The sequence below is a fragment of the Dermacentor silvarum genome, chromosome 8 (genome assembly GCF_013339745.2).
Source record: "Dermacentor silvarum isolate Dsil-2018 chromosome 8, BIME_Dsil_1.4, whole genome shotgun sequence".
NCBI lineage: Eukaryota > Metazoa > Arthropoda > Arachnida > Ixodida > Ixodidae > Dermacentor > Dermacentor silvarum.
In genome coordinates this window covers 158,499,177-158,519,687 of record NC_051161.1, presented here as the reverse complement: position 1 = coordinate 158,519,687, position 20,511 = coordinate 158,499,177, and the positions used below count along the sequence as shown (strand labels likewise).

General features: G+C 47.2%; 1 protein-coding gene across 1 annotated transcript in view; it reads right to left on the bottom strand.

Annotated features, from left to right (window-relative positions):
- The window catches only part of LOC119462532 (thiol S-methyltransferase METTL7B-like), a 41,274-nt gene extending 20,978 nt beyond the window's left edge, over positions 1-20,296 (bottom strand). Inside the window, exon 1 of the mRNA XM_037723874.1 lies at positions 20,081-20,296. Coding sequence (XP_037579802.1) covers positions 20,081-20,296 — 216 coding nt within the window. The remainder of the gene's footprint in view (positions 1-20,080) is intronic.
- Positions 20,297-20,511: the final 215 nt, after the last annotated feature.

Below are 20,511 nucleotides of genomic sequence, written 5' to 3'. Positions count from 1 at the left end.
CGACGTTACCATACGTTTGGGGCGAATAGTGCTCCGCCTGTGTAAAGGCGGAGAGCAACATTTCATTTTTTTTTCAGAACACGATATCGCGGCAGCCGTAAGTAAGTTGAAACCAAAGCATTCTCATGCTGACGACCGAATACCTAGTTTTGTTATCAAAGGCTGTTCTTTTAGTTTTGTTCCTCTCCTTACGCACATTTTTAATTCTGCTTTGTGTACGACTGCATTTACTTCGTGTTTGAAGAATGCAATAGTTGTGCCAATTCATAGAAGTGGCAGCATTAACGACATCAAAAATTATCACCCCGTGTGCCTCTTGTCTCCGTTTGCAAAAATGATTGAAATAGCTATGTTTACAAATCTGTCGTTTTATTGCGATAGCAATTATATGGACACTTCCACCGGATTTCTGCCATCGTCGTCGCCGTCGCCGTGAGGTTCCGTATAGATAAAATCTTCGCTGTGCGCCGTATGCCCGAGCGGAAGCGTGCGGGGACGCACGCTGTCACGGAGAGCGAACGCACTCAATCTTCCACGCGCAAGCAAGGAAGCGGGAAGCGAGCGCCGGAGGGAGCGGGGGGGGGGGGCGAACTTCTACTCTGCCAACAACCGCGTTCGTCGCTCGCTCGCACCGTCTCTTATCTCCACACGGCTCTGACCTTTATGCGCTGTGCATTCGCCGCTCAGTTTCCGTTGAAGCGATAGACCGCACGTACCTTCGCCCGCTGCGGCGTATATGCGCTTGCTGCCAGCGTTTTGACAGTCGTTGTCTGCAGTCATTCAGTGTGATCTATACATGTTTGTTTGTGCGCGCTCACACCACAGTTAGTAATAGTCGGGCCACATTTTCCAACGCACGCTACACATGCAATGCTGCCCGGATCGGCAGTGCAGCGCTACAGGTGTGTCCCTTCGCACGCGCTGCCCACGGGCAGCGCTTCTCATGAACACCACCATTTCACACGAGCCTTCTCGTGGTCATCGAGTCTCTCTTCATGTTGGTCTACTTACGCCGCAGCACACCTGCTTACTTAATCAGCTCATGTTTACTACAATTCATATTGCTACCAAAGCCGCTCACCTTACTTCGTATGACATTGTTGTGTTGCTATCGCATTCATTGCTTCGCCCTTAGGGCGAAACTGTGACATTTTTCTTTAGGCATAACATTAGTATATGCCAACATGACTTTGTTCAAAGCAGGTCTGGGGAAACTAACCGTGTTTCTTTTCTTGATGTTACGGGACCCGCTGTTGCTAATCGGAGACAGTTGGACACAGTATACTTCGACCTGTCAAAAGCATCTGAAGTTTCTCATGACCTTTCTATCCATAAACTCTTGAGTTATGGTGTTAGTACCATCCTGTGCACGCTGATTAAAGACTACCTGTCCACTCGGTTAAATTAGGTTCGCGTTGCTGCTAAGTACTCTTTGCCTTCTGAATCAACTACCGGTCTTCCGCAAGGGTCTATCTTCGGCCCATTATTTTTCAATATCTTTGTTATTATTCTTGAAGAATGTTTGCGTCATTCACGTATCCTTTTGTACGCTGATGATATTAAGCTTTACCGTGAAATAGAATGAGCGCAGGAGTGTGTATTATTACAGGAAGGTGTGAATTCTGTCGAGGAGTGGTATGCTTCTCACGTTTAGCGTATTAACCTAACTAAAACACTTGTTGTTTTCTTTAGTCAAAAAATTATCACTTTATCATGCGAATGCTTACTTGATAACATTCCTTTGAAGGGAGCGAGTTGTACGCGCGACTTAGAAATATTGGTTGACTCCAGACTAACCTTCGAACATGTTTCAAGCATTGTTAATGCATCCTATACAAAGTTAGGTTTCATATCAAGAATGACAAAAAAGCTTACGAATGTCAACCACGTTGTTCTCTTGTATTCTTCTTTTGTCCGTACCAAGCTAGAGCTTAGTTCGGTTGTATGGAACTGTATTAATTTGACCAATGTGGCTAAAATTGAATGTGTTCAGCGAGGGGGAAGAAGAAGAAGCCGACCAGTGCGGACGGCTGTATATCGGCTCCCGCTTTGTTAAATGTTTTCGGCAGGTTCTTTTGGCTGCCACGTTAGACATTTCCATCATTCGACCCGGTTTGTCGCAAGGAATCGGAGGACACCGAACTTTCACCGGTGGGTGCTTTTGTGACTTTTCTCCGAGCTGTTTTCTGGTGGACCACGCTGGCGCGCCGCTAAACCTAACGCGCTCAGCCTAACGGCGGAGCGGTGGCCGCTCGGCGAGACGCTCGCTTGAGACGCTCGGCGAGTCGCGGCGAGAAGCGGTGCTATGGCCTCCAATCCAAGCGTGGTGATTGTTGAAGGCATGGATATTACCCCAGAGGACGCGGAGTGCTCAGGCTGGGTAACAGCGCTGGGCAAAAGGAAGAAGAAGAAGAGCGGGCCGGCCGAGCCAAGGATGCCGGGGCCCGAAGCGAAGCAAAAAGGCGAGAAACGCGGCCGCCGCACGGCCGCACCACGGAGCGCGTTGAAGCGTATCGTGGACGCCTCGAGGCTCCCCAGACTACCGAGGGATCAGTTCAAGATCATCGTCCGACCTCGAGGGGGGCTGGACTTGAAAAAGTCGGATTTGATACAACTCGCACGGGCGCTGGCCATGGCGGCGGCCCTGGCGCCGGAACAAGTGCGGGATGACACGGTGTGCCCCAATGGCATCCAGAACATTCTAGTTCTTTCCACGCCGCAGGAGGCGAATGCGCGCGCCTACGCCAGGATCCAGAGGATCCCCAAGAAGGAGGGCCCCTTCGACGTGGCAGCATACATTGCGGCATCGGATGACACCTGCAAGGGAGTGGTGCGGGGGGTGGACCCCGGGATAAGCGACGCCGATCTAAAGGCACTCATCGTCAACCACCGAAACCCCGAGGCATTGGAAGTACGCAGAATGAAGAAGACCCCCACGATCGTTGTGCTCTTTGAAGGACAAAGGGTGCCGAATCACGTGGTCTGCGGGACAGTCATGTTGCCTTGCGCCCTGTATCGCAGGCAAGTAGACGTTTGCTACACGTGTGGAGAGCTCGGCCATAGAGCAGACGTCTGCCCTAACGGCGAGGACAAAAGGAAATGCCGCGGTTGCGACATGGTTTCCCCACCAGAAGATCATCAGTGTGACCCAAAGTGAGCCATCTGCGGAGGCGCACACCCGACGGCGGACCGCAGATGCAGCCAGCGCTTCCAGGTGCCGTACATCGTGCGTCGGAGGCGGCGGCGCCGGCGGCGCGCCCGGGAAGCGCAAGTAGCTGCAGCATCACGTGATGCCAGCGTGGCAAGCGTGTCCCATTCCCGGGGCCGGTCGGCAACGAGAGGGCGCTCCCGTTCCAGGGAGCGCTCCTGCAGCAGAGTGCGCTCCCGATCCAGGGGGCACCCCGTCAGCAGAGAGCGCTCCAGTTCCAGGGGGCGCTCGCGCTCCAGTGTTCGCATCCAGAAGGGGCCTACCTGGGGGGACAAGGTCACGGCGACGACTACTGGAAAGAAGGTAACGCATGGTACACTGCCAGAGCAGACGGAGGATCCGCGTCTTGAGGCTTTAAAGCAGGAAAACGCGCAGCTCAAGGCGGAAATGCGTAAGTTGAGGGAAGACCTCGAATTGATTCGGAGAGCACAGAACGGTCATGGCAGCACGTCGCCCGCACCCGCACTAAAACCAGTGCTAGGTCAGGCAAAGCGTAAAGCGCCCCCTCCCGAGTCGACTGAAGCTGCGGCGGAGCTGATGGAGGAGGCGCCCGCGGTCCGCTTCCACCCCCGCCGCGACCACCGCGAAAGAATCGCTTGCGGAAGTCCTCGATCGATTAGCGGAGGCGATTAGGACACAGTCCGGAGCTATCGAGCAACAATGCGAGACCACCAAGGACAGTCTGAGGCCATTGCTACCCTCAACCGCAGAATGGGGATAATGGAGGCTAAAGTAGCTGACGTAACCAGACTGAAGGTGGTCGGTAAGGTTAAGAAAACACAGCAGAATTCCGAAGCGTTGGGCAAGTGCACCGCGCTCAAGGGGATTCTAAATTAATAAAGTCAAAATGGCGGACAACACAGACAGATTATTTGTGTGGCAATGGAACTGCGCCAGCTTCCAGAGGCGAAAGGCCGCGCTACAGCAGTTTGTGAAAACACAAGCGGACAAACCGCACGTCCTGCTCCTACAGGAGACCCTTTGTGAGGAGGCGACCTTCTCGGGTTACCGCGTTGTCTCGACGAGAGGAGACCATAGGAGAGGGGTAATTACGATGGTTAAGAAGGCAATTTCCTTCCAGGAGCACGAGATCACAATAGGCAGAGCTGATGCCAGCACTAGATTGGAAGCGCAGCTGGTTGAGATAATCCCTAGTGGCAGGATCAAACAGAGCGTATTCGTCCTCAATGTGTACAGCCCTCCTACAGATCAGAGGCAAAGTTTTCGCGGACTCCTAGGCAGAGCAGTCGCCATAGCGGGTGACAGCCCTCTGATAGTGGCAGGAGACTTCAATGCCGCCCACATGGCCTGGAGGTATGATAGACAAACGGCGAAGGGAGTGAACTTAGTCAGCACAGCAGAAGACTGCGCGTTGACCCTAGTGGCGGACCCCCGCTTTCCGACGAGGATAGGCACCTCGGTCTCGAGAGACACGATGCCAGGTTTGGCCTTTGTTAGAAACATTGACGCAGCCTGGACTAACTTGCAGGAAAATCTAGGGAGCGACCATCACATTGTAGCATTATCAATCAGGATCAGAGCGGCCCCACTTAGGATATCAAAGTACGTTGATTGGGATCTCTTCAGAAAGATACGGGACGAGGATGAGTCGGAGTACAGTGCACTGGAAGATCTACTCGCGTAGGTCAAGAGAGACGTTGAAAGGGCCACCAAAGAAATATCCACGGACCTCGAGACCCCCAGGATGGATGCGCGCTTGGCGCATCTCCTGGAGGCCAAGAGGTCTGTGCTGGAGAGGTGGAAAACGCAAAGGCTAAACCGCAGGCTGAGAAAGAAGATCGCGGAGCTTAATCGCAGCATAGAGGCACACTGTCTGGAGCTCAACAGACAACAATGGAACAAAGCCTGCTCCGCAGCAGACGGGCGAATGCGCACGGGGGGAAAATGGAACCTACTTAAGCACCTGCTCGATGATAAACAGACCAAGGGTAACCAGAGGCTCGCCGTAGATAGGCTAGTGCATAAGCAAAAAGAGGGGGGTCATTCTGATACGTCCCTTCTCCGAGATCTGGCACGGAAGTATCTTCCGATAGGGAAGGAGGAATTACAGGAATGCCCTCAATACGTGGGGAAGGACGCACCAAAGCTCGATGATCCGTTTTCGGAGGCAGATATCAGGGAGGTCCTCCACAATCTCAATGGCAGGTCGGCCCCTGGGCCGGATGGCATAACCAACCGGGTCTTGAGGAACCTAGACGACCAGGTCCATTAGCACCATTACGAAGGAAATCAACAAGGTATGGGAGGAAGGTAATGTTCCGGACTCGTGGAAGCAGGCGACGGTGGTACTGATTCCTAAGCCTGGAAAGCCCCCAAGCCTGGACAACCTCCGGCCTATTTCACTCACGTCATGTTTAGGTAAAGTTACCGAGCACGTTATACACAACAGGATCTCAAAACACATAGAGCGCGAGGGTTTGTTCCCGTACAATATAGTAGGGTTTAGACCATCACTTTCTACGCAAGACGTCATGCTACTGCTTAAAAGACAGGTTATTGACAACAGGACTAGAGACGTCAGGGGAATTCTCGCACTAAATTTGACCAAAGCCTTCGACGCCGTGTCGCACGACTTCATCTTAAATGAGATTTCGGCATTGAACTTGGGCGGTAGATTTTTCGCGTTTGTGGAGTCCTTCCTGAGGGGCAGGACGGCGGTCGTCAAAGTGGGGCAGACCAAATCAGAACCATTCGCGCTAGGCAACAGAGGCACACCACAAGGGGCGGTGATCTCGCCCCTCCTATTTAACATTGCAATGCACGGGCTCTCGAAGCGGCTGGCCGCCGTGTCAAATGTGGGACACGCGCTGTACGCCGATGACATTACGATCTGGTGCCCTGGAGGCTCGGAGGCGGCTGTGGAACAGGCGCTCCAGGAGGCCTTGGATGTGACCGAGTCCTTTCTGGAGGGCACGGGTCTCCGACTCTCCGCGACCAAGTCAGAGCTCATGTTATACAGACCGGCAAGGCAGGGGGTTCGGGGGCTCGTGCCGCTCGAGCGGATCCCCATAGATGTGTACACGCGGGACGGCCAGAAGATCCCCAGGGTGAATTCGATCAGAATTCTAGGATTGTTGCTCGATGCCAGGGGCTGTAACGCCAAAACCATTGCGCATCTGACCGCCAGAACCGAGAATATCCTCAGATTAATCATGAGAGTCTCCAATAAGAAGGGGGGCCTAGGCGAGGACAACCTACTTAGGGCGCATCACGCTTTTCTTATGAGCCACATCAACTATGTGGTTTCGGCCCTGCAGTGGACTAAGACTGAAAGGGACAAGCTTGATACGTTGATGCGGAAAAGTGTCAAGAAGGCACTGGGTATTCCGGTCACGGCGAGCACGGACAGGCTAATGCAGCTCGGCGTTCATAACACCACCCTCGAACTAATAGAGGCGCAACAAGCGGCGCAGATCACGAGGCTTTCGGGCTCCAGCGCGGGTAGGCGCCTCTTGGATGCGGCGGGCTTGCGGCCGCGTTACAGTCACAGTGAGGCGGTTCAGCTGGACGAGAGCTCCAGAGGGACCTACGTCGTCGGTCCCTTCCCTAGAAACGTTCATCCACAGCATAATGCGGGCAGGCGAGCATCTCGTGCCAGGATGATTTTAAAGACAACGGTCGGCCTGGAAGCCTTCGTGGACGCAGCTGAATATGGGCGCTCCGGTAAATTCGCGGTCACGGCGGTCAGCGCGAAGGGCGAGCTCCTATCTGCGGCCTCGGTAGGCGCTGTCACGGCCGACGTGGCAGAGCAGGTGGCGGTAGCGCTGGCGATGCAGGATTTTAAAAGGCCGTATATCTACACTGACTCACGCGCGGCCGTCAGGGCTTTCGCTTCGGGAATGGTTGCGAGACAGGCGGAGGCGCTTCTGAAGAGCAAGTCAAGAACTTATTCTGACCCGGTGCATTACATTACGTGGTTCCCCGCTCACATGGGTGACAACGTGCTGCCGGGCCGTCCGAACCCCAATGAGATTGCTCACCGCCGTGCGCGAGAATTCACGCGCCGCGACGGCGGTGAGGCTTCATTGGATCCGGAGGAGCTCGGCCACAGCGACCCGTTATTAACATTTCATGACATCGTCTCCCACTATAAAGAGGAATGCAGGCGCTTCCCGCCTCCACACCCAAATCTATGTAGAGCTCAATCGATCACGCTTAGGATGCTTCAGACGAGGTCATATCCCTCGCGAGGTTTCCTAAGCAGGATTAATACAGAAATTGACCCACAGTGCCCGGATTGTGGGGAGGTGTTTAGCACTCTAGCACATATGCTCTGACAGTGTCCTGCGTTACGGGATACGTCACTCACCAGCGAACAGGACTGGGACAAGGCCATCTCAAGTACGGAACTCAAGCTCCAGTCCATGGCCGTCCAGAGGGCCCGTGAAAGAGCGGAGAGGCTTGGCCTCCCGATTACGACATGGGAGCAGCCAGCGGCGAGCCGGGGGCCCCAGCGGGTCTCCGCCGGCTAGTCCCTCAGGACCTCAATAAAAGTTCATTGTCTGTCTGTCTGTCTGTTCAGCGACGCTTCATTCGTAACCTGTACGATCTATTTCTGAAATTCCCTGTATTTTATGCCTATCATCGTGTAATGCGCATGTTTAATATTACACCCCTAGAATTAGGGCGAAAATATCGCCATTACTTATTATTGTATAAACTAATTCATAACCACTTTTCCTGTCGGCAGTTACTGTCGGCAGTAACGTTCTGCGTGCCTCGCCCAAACTTGCGTAATCTCTGCATTTCTACGTAAACACCTCTTGCACCTCTAACGCTATAACACCTCTTGTGACACAATAAAAAATACCTTACGTTATGATGTTGATATTTTCAGCTCGTGTATTTGCTCATTATCTGACTTCTGTGATTAACTTAATTCAATTTTTTGTTGCATTTTACCACTGTTTTTTTTTCAGGTTTTCTGCTATGTTTGTTGTTTTTGTTTTTCTGTTCTTTGTGTAAGACAATTCTGCACCAATAGTACGGCGTAGGGCAGTTGTTGCGCACTTTCAGAAATAAGTGAAATGAAATGAAATGAAAGGCTCTAGGTGAACTGTAGAGACAGATAAGCAATGCGGGCATTGCCTCATGTCGATGTTAGGAAGCGTTTTCATTTGAGGAGGCATTTTGAACGGCGGCCTAGCAGAGACAACATTTGACAACACAAAGCTCTACCCATGTCGGGTACCTTTAAAAGTACTTTTGTTGAAGAACATTCCAGACAAGGCCCCTTTTTATAACGCATGCTACAGACTATATAGCGTGTTGCGAGAACGTTATGCTGTGTTTCGTCCCCGGTTAGATGGCTTTATCGCGATGACTTTTTCATCTGTTTGACGCTGGAGCCCGACCTATAGCCTCGGGTCTGTGTCCCAAATTCGGTATTGTAAAGGTAGAAAAAAAGGGTTGTGACGGGACGAAATAAAAAAGAGTTTGACTACTGGTAGTTTTCCCGCTACGTTTTTAGCAACATCTTAGTTTTGCCGCGACAAATATTTCCATCAGAGCTGTTATTGGCTGATAAGGGTGGTCCATTTTCGTATCATGGAAAAAAATGTCACAGTTTCGCCCTAAGGGCGAAGCAATGAATGCGATAGCAACACAGCAATGTCATACGAAGTAAGGTGAGCGGCTTTGGTAGCAATATGAATTGTAGTAAACATGAGCTGATTAAGTAAGCAGGTGTGCTGCGGCGTAAGTAGACCGACATGAAGAGAGACTCGATGACCACGAGAAGGCGCGTGTGAAACGGTGGTGTTGATGAGAAGCGCTTCCCGTGGGCAGCGCGTGCGAAGGGACACACCTGCAGCGCTGCACTGCCAATCCGGGCAGCATTTCATGTGTAGCGTGCGTTGGAAAATGTGGCCCGACTATTACTAACTGTGGTGTGAGCGCGCACAAACAAACATGTATAGATCACACTGAATGACTGCAGACAACGACTGTCAAAATGCTGGCAGCAAGCGCATATACGCCGCAGCGGGCGAAGGTACGTGCGGTCTATCGCTTCAAAGGAAACTGAGCGGCGAATGCACAGCGCATAAAGGTCAGAGCCGTGTGGAGATAAGAGACGGTGCGAGCGAGTGACGAGCGCGGTTGTTGGCAGAGTAGAAGTGCGCCCCCCCCCCCCCGCTCCCTCCGGCGCTCGCTTCCCGCTTCCTTGCTTGCGCGTGGAAGATTGAGTGCGTGCGCTCTCCGTGACAGCGTGCGTCCCCGCACGCTTCCGCTCGGGCATACGGCGCGCGGCGAAGATTTTATCTAAACGGAACCTCACGGCGACGGCGACGACGACGGCGACGCCGACGGCAGAAATCCGGTGCAAGTGTCCATATAATTGCTATCGCAATAAAATGATGCTTTGCAGCATTGCTTACAAGATGCCTGTGTGCGAACGCAAGCTGATCTCCGTCCACTTCTAAAAGAATCCCACCTCTAGCTCCCTGTCACTCCGATATGTTTGCAAAGGTGGGCAAACAACTCCAGTGTGCTTGACTCCATCTCAACCTGAACTGATATTTTACGACCTCGCTCAACCTCCACCTCATTCAATGCGGCAAATGTTCACTGAAGTGACCCCACCACAACTTTTTGCTGCCGACATTAACCTCAATCTATCTACTGAGGCTCCTCAACGGGGACATCATTTCAAGGTATCGTTGTGCCGCAACAGTTAAGAAAGGAAAGAGGAAACGACAGAACGAGTGGCAACTCTGAATTAATTTTATTTCGTGATAGCGCGCGCATCTATTGAATTATTAGATGCGCAAACCCAAAGAGAGGCCGTGACACGGTGGCAGGAGAGCTGATGGAAATTTATTATATTATTAAAAAAGTGTAACTCATCTATCGACGTATCTTCATCTTCTTTTTAAATGAGCGAGTTTCCGATTGTTTGAAAAGACTGTGGGACAGCATTATCTGTGGCGTACAATATTTTACAGTTCCCTTTGGGTCGGCGCATTCAAGCATTCATTATATCTGCGCGTTTTCACGAAATAAAATTTGTTGTTAGCCGGTGCCCTTTCTAGCGGTTTCTTCTTTTCCTTTTTTTAGCCTTTGCGCAACAAACATCGACAGCTATGCACCAACTAGACCAACGCGTTTGATCTTGTCAGATAATTTTTTATGTTTTCACTTAGGGATATAATCTGCACTCTTTGCAATAGTTATCTTGGCGCTCTGCACTGCAATGCCCAAAGTGCGCGAAAGAAAAACGATGATCTGATGATGTTTGTTGCTGAATTACGTTTCAATTTTCAAGTCATTATGATTACTGAAACATGGTTTTCGTCTGTAGCTGATGTTCTCAATCTTCTAGCATACGACAGTTTCTTATTAATAGGACCGAACGCCGCGGTGGCGGTGTACTACAGTTAATATCAAAACAATTTGCATGTGCTGTGCAACCTGGATTTCCCGAAATTAACACCGATTACGAGGTTAGGACGACCCCAAGTGAAAATTTGTTGTCAGTCGTTTACCGCTCACCAAACAGAAACTTAAACTATTTTTTAGCTTTTTAGAGAAGCTGGTGAATTTTACAGTTTCGAATAAGCTGCCTGTCATTGTAGGTGGCGACTACAATATTAATCTAATGGACAACACAGCAGCCTCGCGAGAACTTCAAATCTTGCTTGATTCACTTTCTTGCGGAAACTTCATAACTGAGGCTACACGAATCACCTATCACTCAGAAAGCCTTTTAGACTTATTTGTAACAATAATGTGAGTGACGGCGTTAATTCGGGCAGAATAATTACTGGTTTAAGTGATCACTTTCCTATTTACATGATACGCAAAAGTAATGTATTTATTAGACGAAAGGCACAGCAGCCCGAGTCCTATACACTGAGAGAAATAAATTCTAGGACCCTAGAAGCATTTAAAACCGAAATAAGCAAACTAAACTGGAGCCCAGTCTTTGAGTGTGTTACTGCTCAACTGGCGTATAAAACCTCTTTGGCACCTTTTAAGTCAGGTTATCACACCTGTTTTAGGTTAAATACACTAAAATATATCTAAGAAATTGCGCAAGCCTTGGGTGACCGAAGAATGCTTCAAAATGAGTAAAAGAAAGGAATACGCATACGCAAAGTTTGTCAAAACAGTGAACTTGGGCAACCTCTCTGCTTTCAAAAAATACAGAAACTTTGTCGCAGCCTGTTTGCGTAAAACAAACACATATTTTGAGGACTTATTTATTCGCTCAACTCGCCAGACTGATATTTTATGGCGCGAACTTTACAAATTATTAAACTCTGGTACACGGAACACTCAAGCGCTTCAGCAGTAAATGATAAAACTCTACAAGGCCTGGACATTGCAGATGGTTTTAACAAATACTTCACCACTCTTGCCTCAGGAGTTGCTATATTCGACAGTGCTGAAATTTAAAAAAAAAATAGGTGCACCTAACTCTTGCAATGTGTTTTTTGAACCGAAAACTTATGATTAAATTTGCTCTACTTTTATCTCATTAAAAAACAGTAAAGCCCCGGGGCATCGGTGATTTTGAAATTAAACCCATTCAGTTCGTTGTAGAATTAGTGACACCAGCTCTTTGTCAACATTTTCAACACTTTCTTACTCACTGGTACCTTCTCAGAGGCCACGCACTTTGCTAGAGTAGGAATTATAAATAAATCAGTCGATACAAATAATTTTTCAAATTATCTACCCATCTCTGTATTACCTGTTCTTTCTAAGGGATTGGAGAAGATTATATGCAAGCGAATCACTTTTTTGTGCGATAAGCACATCATATTATCTCAGCAGCAGTTGGGGTTTCGTCGAGGCATGTCTACTGAGTTAGCCTTGTTAACACAAAAGAATTAATATTTCGAGAGTTTGAGGATAATAAACTAACACTATAGGTACCGTAATTGATTTCTCGAAAGCATTCGACAGGAGCGACCATATCATTTTATCTACATAACTGAAACACCCTGGGTTTCATGGAGTTCCTGGTGAACTTCTTAAGGTGGCGGTCCCACTCCGGCGGCACGAGCCCCTCGTTTTCAGTAGTTTCGGAGCAAGCGTCGCGGCTCTTCTACTTAGCATATAAGTTGTCGTATACACCACGAAAAGCCTAATTCTTGTACATTCAAACTATATATATTATAAAGAAATCGAATAATGTGATTTAGAAATAAATGTTGAAGAATAAGCATGAGATACATGGTTTTTGCGAACTGTGTCTCTGTTGTGACCATATTTAGAAGAAACTGCCGCATTTACTGCATTGCGGCTTGCGCTTTAGCCTTTAGCACATGTTTATCTATTTCCTAGACGCGGCACAATAATTTTAGATTTTTACTTTTTAGATAAGTTGCTTTTGTAAATTGCCAAATATTGCAAACGGCTGTTGTAAACAGCCCGGCAACTACACGCTCAAAGAAGCTAAACGTTGAAAAAATTATAGTTCAAGAAATTTCCGTCTAGGACGAAAAATTTCATTCATGTACCTTTATTAGTTTTCCTATTATTCTGGCCGAAATTAAGCAATGTTTAGAATTCTGATTTTACTTTTGCCCATTTTTGCGGGAAGGTACTAAAGCTACGAAGCTGCGGTTTAAAACGAATACAGGTACATGAATGAAATTTTGCGTTCTAAATGAAAATTCATTGACCTCTAATTTGTCCAAAATTTAGCTTCCTTGAGCGTGTAGTTGCCGGGCTCTTTACAACAGAAGTTTGCGATATTTGGCAATTTTCAAAAGCAAATTATCCAAAAAGTAAAAACTCAAAATTATTTTGCTGCGTCTACGAAATAGATAAATATGTCCTAAAGCTTCAGAGCAAGCCGCAATGCAGTAAATGCGGTAGTTCCTTCTAAATATGCTCATAACTGAGACACCGTTCGCAAGAACCATGTATCTAAAGCTTGTTCTTGAACATTTATTTCTAATCGATTTCTTTATAATATATATATAGTTGGAATCTACAAGAATTAAGCTTTTTATGGTATATACGACAATTTTATATCCTAGGTAGAAGAGCCGCCACGGTTTCTCCAAAAGTACTGAAAACGGGCGGCTTGTGCCGCCGGAGTGGGACTGCCACCTTAAGTCATATTTATTACACAGTAAACAATGCGTTGTAATTAATGAATCTTATTCTTCTGTATTAAATATTACTTCAAGTGTTCCATAGGGCAGTATAGTGGGACCGGTTCTATTTAATATCTACATAAATTATATAATAAACATGACCAAACTTGCTTGTTCCGTCATTTACGCAGATAACACAAGCCTTTTTTTTCCAGTAGACTAGTATCAATGAGCTCATACACTCCACAAATGTTACACTAGCAAGATTGTCTCAGTGGACACGAATAAACGGCTTAAAAATTAACGTTGCCAAAACAAAAGCCCTAATATTTACGCCGGTACAGACGGTTATTAGACGAGATATCACAGCAAAAATCACTTCCGAACAAACAAAAGTTGTAAAAATGGAAAAACGTCGAAAGTGACCTTTAGTCACCACCTAGACTGGAATGCGCACGTCCAACGCGTGGCAGGAAACTAGGCAAGAGCTTGTGGCATTCAATGCAGATTCAGACAGATGCTTTGGACTAAAATTAAATTTAAGCTTTATAACGCAACCTTTGCTCCGGATATTAATTACTGCAGCCTAGTATGGATGGACACATCCCAGACTAACATTAACAAATTGCTCATATTGCAGAAAAAAATGTCACAGTTTCGCCCTAAGGGCGAAGCAATGAATGCGATAGCAACACAGCAATGTCATACGAAGTAAGATGAGCGGCTTTGGTTGCAATATGAATTGTAGTAAACATGAGCTGATTAAGTAAGCAGGTGTGCTGCGGCGTAAGTAGACCGACATGAAGAGAGACTCGATGACCACGAGAAGGCGCGTGTGAAATGGTGGTGTTGATGAGAAGCGCTGCCCGTGGGCAGCGCGTGAGAAGGGACACACCTGTAGCACTGTACTGCCGATCCGGGCAGCATTGCATGTGTAGCGTGCGTTGGAAAATGTGGCCCGACTATTACTAACTGTGGTGTGAGCGCGCACAAACAAACATGTATAGATCACACTGAATGACTGCAGACAACGACTGCAAAACGCTGGCAGCAAGCGCATATACGCCGCAGCGGGCGAAGGTACGTGCGGTCTATCGCTTCAACGGAAACTGAGCGGCGAATGCACAGCGCATAAAGGTCAGAGCCGTGTGGAGATAAGAGACGGTGCGAGCGAGCGACGAGCGCGGTTGTTGGCAGAGTAGAAGTGCGCCCCCCCCCCCCCCCTCCCGCTACCTCCGGCGCTCGCTTCCCGCTTCCTTGCGTGCGCGTGGAAGATTGAGTGCGTTCGCTCTCCGTGACAGCGTGCGCGTCCCCGCACGCTTCCGCTCGGGCATACGGCGCGCGGCGAAGATTGTATCTATACGGAACCTCACGGCGACGGCGACGCCGACGGCAGAAATCCGGTGGAAGTGTCCATATAATTGCTATCGCAATAAAAAAGCCATTCGTCATGTAGCAAATGTCCCACATGACGCTCATAAAACAGACATTTTAGCTTCGATTAATGTATTCCCCGTACGACCGTCTCACAAATTTAAACTTGTTATGAAATATAAACATAGCCTACGAAGTAACAACACCAATTTTCTTAGCTTATACAATTTGAGAAGACCATTAAAAACCACCTACTCAATACGAAACAGAGATTACTCGTTAATACCTTTCTTCCGTTCTAACCGTGGCCTACGCATTCTGCGCCATCGTATGCCGGATAACTTAAATCCCCTACGAAGACCACACATTGATGTAAACAAGATTGCCAAACTAAACTGGAAGAAATACCTTATCCAAGAAAACATAGTTTCGATCATAGTTTGCCATCCGCCCCGAATTATTTTGTATGATTATTGAACTATAGTATTTTTATTATTTTTGTTGTGGTTTGTGGTACTTGCCCTGTTCGCAGTGTTCCTGTAGTTATTGGTTTGTTGTTTACAGCGTTTACAGTTTGTAATTGTCTTCTATGCTGTAGCTTTTTTTGGGATTTCTTTTTCATAGCGGGGTGCTGTAGCTGTGTTTTTTTATACCTATGTACTTTAAGTGATATTTTATATAATTGAGTTGGATATATATATATATATATATATATATATGAGCGTATAAGAGTGTCTCCGTGAATGTATTCAGAGCATGTAAATTTATGTTCAGCTAAAACACCTGCATGTCTTGTGCATTCTTTTTTCTAAACACTTCTAGCATGACCGTCTGTTGCCCATGCCAAACAGGGAAAGGCACGTCGTCAAGCAACTGTGTGCGTAGCTTTTTGTTCCTCTCCTAGCATTATTTTCTTCTGTCGTGTTGTAAGAAAAGAATGCTCTATAAAGATCATGATAAACTAGAACTCGATCCGCGTGGTAGGACGGAAATCACTATGGTAATGTCACGGCGCAGTAACATTTTTGTTCGTGAATGCCTGGCTTTTTTAACATTCTCCACAATAAATTCCAATTGAGCTACGGCGGCGCTGTTTTAAAGTAAATAACCTTAAGTACCCCAGTAAGTGGATGGGAAAGCGGCGCCGCGGTAGCTCACTTGGTAAGAGCATCGCACGCGTACTGCGAAGACGTGGCTTCGTGCCCCACCGGCGGGCAGTTGTTTTTTCATTCATTTTCATTTGCATTAATTTATCTTTTTCTGAATTCAATTATTAGGTACAAGCAATTTCCCCTACGCTGTCCTTGTTGTCTTCGTTTGATGGCTTCATGTGATATGAGTATTTAATATGTCTTCATAATCATCAGCCTATATTTACGTCATATTGGACATAGATAGGCTGATGATGACGATATTTACGTCCACTGCAGGACGACGGCCTCTCCCTGCGATATCCAATTACCCCTGCCTTGTGCTTGCTGATTCCAGCTTGCGCCTGCAAATTTCCTAGCTTCATAACCCCACCTAGTTTTCTGCCGTCCTCGGCTGCGCTTCCCTTCACTTGGTATCCATTCGGTAACTCGAATGGTCCACCGGTTATCCATCCTACGCATTACATGACCTGCCCAGCTCCACTTTTTCCGCTTAATGTCAACTAGAATATCGGTTATCCCCGTTTGCTCTCTGATCCACATCGCTCTCTTCCTGTCTCTTAACGTTACGCCTAATATTTTTCGTTCCATCACTCTTTGTGCGGTCCTCAACTTGTTCTCGAGCTTCTTTGTTAACCTCCAAGTTTCTGCCCCATATGTTAGCACTGGTAAAATGCAATGATTGTACCCTTTTCTTTTCAACGACATTGGTAAGCTCCCAGTCAGGATTTGGTAATGCCGGACGTATGCACTCCAACTCAATTTTATTCTTCTGTAAATTTCCTTCTCAAGATCAGGGTCCCCTGTGAGTAATTGACCTAGATAAACCTACTTCTTTGCAGACTCTACAGGCTGACTGGCGATTCTGAATTCCTTTTCCCTAGCCAGGCTCTTGAACATTATCTTTGTCTTTTGCATATTAATCTTCAACCCCACTCTTACATTTTCTCGGTTAAGGTCCTGAATTATTTGTTGTAATTCGGGACAATTGTTGCTGAATAGCAAAGTATCATCTGCAAACCGATGGTTGCTGAGATATTCAACCGTTGATCGTCACTCCTAAACCTTCGCACTCTAAAAAGCTTGAATAGTTCTTCTAACCTTGCAGTGAATATAATTGGATAGATTGTGTCTCCTTGCCTGACCCGTTACTTGAGAGGTAACTTTCTACTTTTCTTGTGGAGAACCAATGTAGCTGTATAATCCTTGTAGATATTTCGCAAGGTATTCACGTATACCTCCTGCACTCCTTGATTACGCAATGCCTCTATGACTGCTGGTATCTCTACTGAATCAAATGCCTTTTCATAATATATTAAAGTCATATAGAGAGGTTAATTGTACTCCGGAAATTTTTCGATTACCTGGTGAATGACCTGGATATGATCCATCGTAGAATATCCTTTCCTGAAGCCAGCCTGTCCTTTTGGCTGCTTGAAGTTAAGTGTAGAGCTGATTCTATTGCAATTTATCTCAGTGAATATCTTATACAATATGATATAACATATATATATTGTAAAGGAGGTTTATTTAACGAAAGGCCGAGGACGGGTCGAGCGTTCCACCGAGCACAATCTCTAAGCTCGAGCTTCTGCGGCACGCGATGCTGTTTGCAATCCTGCTGCCTTAGTCCAGGCGTTCTTCTTCATTACAATATATATACACATATATATATATAGAGAGAGAGAGAAAAAAGAGAGGGTCAGATCGGTTGTGGTTTGCCCCCGCCCCTCGAGCAGTAGTCGGTTCGCAACTGCACTGAAGCTTATCGGCGATAATATCTGCCTATACCCATACGTCCAAGAATGTAAAAACTTGTATGAGGAGGAAGTCGAGTGAATATCATGGACTCATTCGTTCACGAGAAGCAGACATGCACGTATGCAGGTGCGGAGCAGATTGACTTCAAAACATGACCTCACCGAGCACGCAGCAGCACTGAGCCTCTATCTCACGAATTAGTATTAGCCTCACTGACAGAACTTTTACCAGCCGACAAGCTCACCTCAACGTCACTTCACTTCGTGAGCTTAAGGTCCAGTTGAAATTGTGGTCAACCATATCAGATGCAAGCCTCGTCAGACTGGTCACTTTTGCGTGTGTGCGTTCCCTCTCTCTCCTGCCAAATAAATCTCCTCTTAAAACTGAGTTTAGGCAGAACGTTTCTATGTTTCTTGCAATAGAAATATACGTTGTCGATTTGAAACGTAATGGGAGTTCCTCTCAACCGAAATTCTTCCTGAGGTCATTCGCATGTGCTTATAGACCTTCTTTACAAACTGTATTGCCTACGCAATATGGCGCCAGCCATATTGGCCTTGGTCGAATTAGTACAATGCGGCATCTTGTACTTAGGAAACGGTGCTGTCAGACGTACTAAAGTCAGTATGGTCGGAGTTTCTGCGGCATTGAGCTGGACGGAGCAACCAGCGCCATGTGTGCGCGCCTGCTGAGCTTTACAATCGGCCTCGAAGATCAATTGTTGGTTGATGAAAATTCGTTTCTCTAATGTGCCCTTAAGCTGCTTTCTCACTCTGGTTTTGAGGTATGGTTTTGCAGTATGAGTAGTTACGAAAGATATGACGATCTTATAAGCGTGGGCACCGTTCTGATACGGAATAAGTTGAGCTGTTGACTTCGACAAGCGCGCAATTTGTTATCTCTAGATGTGTTGCGTGACTACCTCGTTTGTTGGAAGAGGTTTCTGACCAGGAATGAAATAGTTTGGCTAGTAATAACAGCGTACCGTACAATGTCAATCACCCTTGCCAAGTGGTGAGCGACCAGCTACGGACTGGGCGAGCATCCGAAGCTATTGCATGTGCTAGGTAATAGATCGGTTTGTTCTACATAGCGCATGATCGAATCATGTGGCACAGATATGCGAGGTGTTATTGCGGCTTACCCCATGTCTTTTTGTTTGTTGTTTGATTTTGTTTTTCGCGAAAGAAGAGAATGAAAACAGTTTTTTTGGGGGGTGGGGGGGGTCTTGTTCGTCCCGTCCTGTGCGACGCACTCACCAGTCTTACATAAATTGTGCCCTCAGAAAGATCTGTCGGAGTCTTTTTATGCAATCCCACTTGGTTAGTGCTGCTTTACAGAGCAAAAGGCAATGCCGAAGGACGAAGCTGATTTCTATCATGGTGGTCTATCAACCACAATACTGCTGAGCAACGCCGTCGGCCTCATAGAGGAGGCTAACGTAGACATAGCATAGCGATTTCAAGCCTTGTAGATTTAAAGGTTTTATAACGATGTGCGCTTAGATGCTGTGGGGTTGCATTGGGCTGGTCGTAGACGAGCGCTCCTAAGTTTAGTTCCGACGCCAAGCAATCAGAAAATGAGAAAAATTTCCAGTGCACGCGGAAAATTCACGAACGCCGGTTCTTTGGGTAGACTAAAAACAAACACAGCCAAATAGTTCACGACGCATAAGCACACCGTGGTTGATACACGTCGCATGTTTTCGCAGCCAAGAAACATTTTCATATAGTGTAGCTACCGCTACACCGAAAGGCTGCACAGCGGCTCTTCGACGACCTTCTATGAAGTGGCACCGCGTGAATTTCACGAAGAACGAGCTAAAAGATCTCCCGAGAATTTCATAGCACGCGACGACAACACATTCAAGCAGCGCCACGCCGGCTCGCACAAGTGATAGAGGACGAAACGGTCGCCCCGCGCCCTTGCCTCCTTTCCAGATGTAAAGCTCTATTGCAAAGTAGATCCTGCTGTTAGGAAAGAGATACAAATGAAAGAAAGCCATGAATGGGCTTGAAACAAAGCACTCATTCATTATCTTTCTTTTTTCTTTGTTTCGGTATTGCAGACAATCCTGTAGAGTACGCTGCAACTTCAGAAGTCTTACCTGTTTCTTGAAACATTGATAGGTTTACAAGACGATAGGTTTACAAGACGATAGGTACAAGACCATAATATTTTGTCAAAAATATTCGTCGGCAATATTTTCAGGCGTAAATTTATAGGTTAGTCAAGCGCCGCCATATTACCAAGAGTAATGTACAACGCGATCTCTTAAAAACGACAAACGAAAAAACGGCAGAATTGGAGAACGCAACTTGTTCATTTAGAACTACCTCATTTTTCAGGCATCAGAAAACAAACTGCCATTGACCGATAATTGATGCCTTTATCTATGATTTTTGCCTCTTGTTTTGTGATTTTCTTGGTATGAACCAAACACACTGCAGCAATTTCACGACCTTTGTTCGTCTTCCTGAACTGATCTCTATCTAAAAATGCAATGCTTATACCTGTGGGTGGTTGTTGAGCTCTTTGAGGAAAACTTCGCCGAACTCTGGATTGGGGTCCACATTGGTGTACTTGATCTTTCTTGTGACGTGCTCAAAGTTGGCCCCTGAACCCGCTCCAATTTCTAGCACGCGGAGAGCGTCTTCTTCACGGAGCGCAGGATCACGTGACTTCAAGGACTCCAGAGGCTTGAGTGCAGCGCGCCGTGCCGAAGCCATGCCATCTTTATAGATGAATATAGCGACACGAAAAGTAGCGACAAAGTACAGCTGGCGCAACTTTTTAGACACTAGAAACGCTGGGAGGAGTGCGGCCCCGAAGGAGACCACTACTGCGACCCACATCGCCCCCAACAACTGCCAGAGCAACCGCATCCTGTCTGCTATCTCCACACACACTGCACGCCTACATTTATTTGCCTCAACGTTGTACA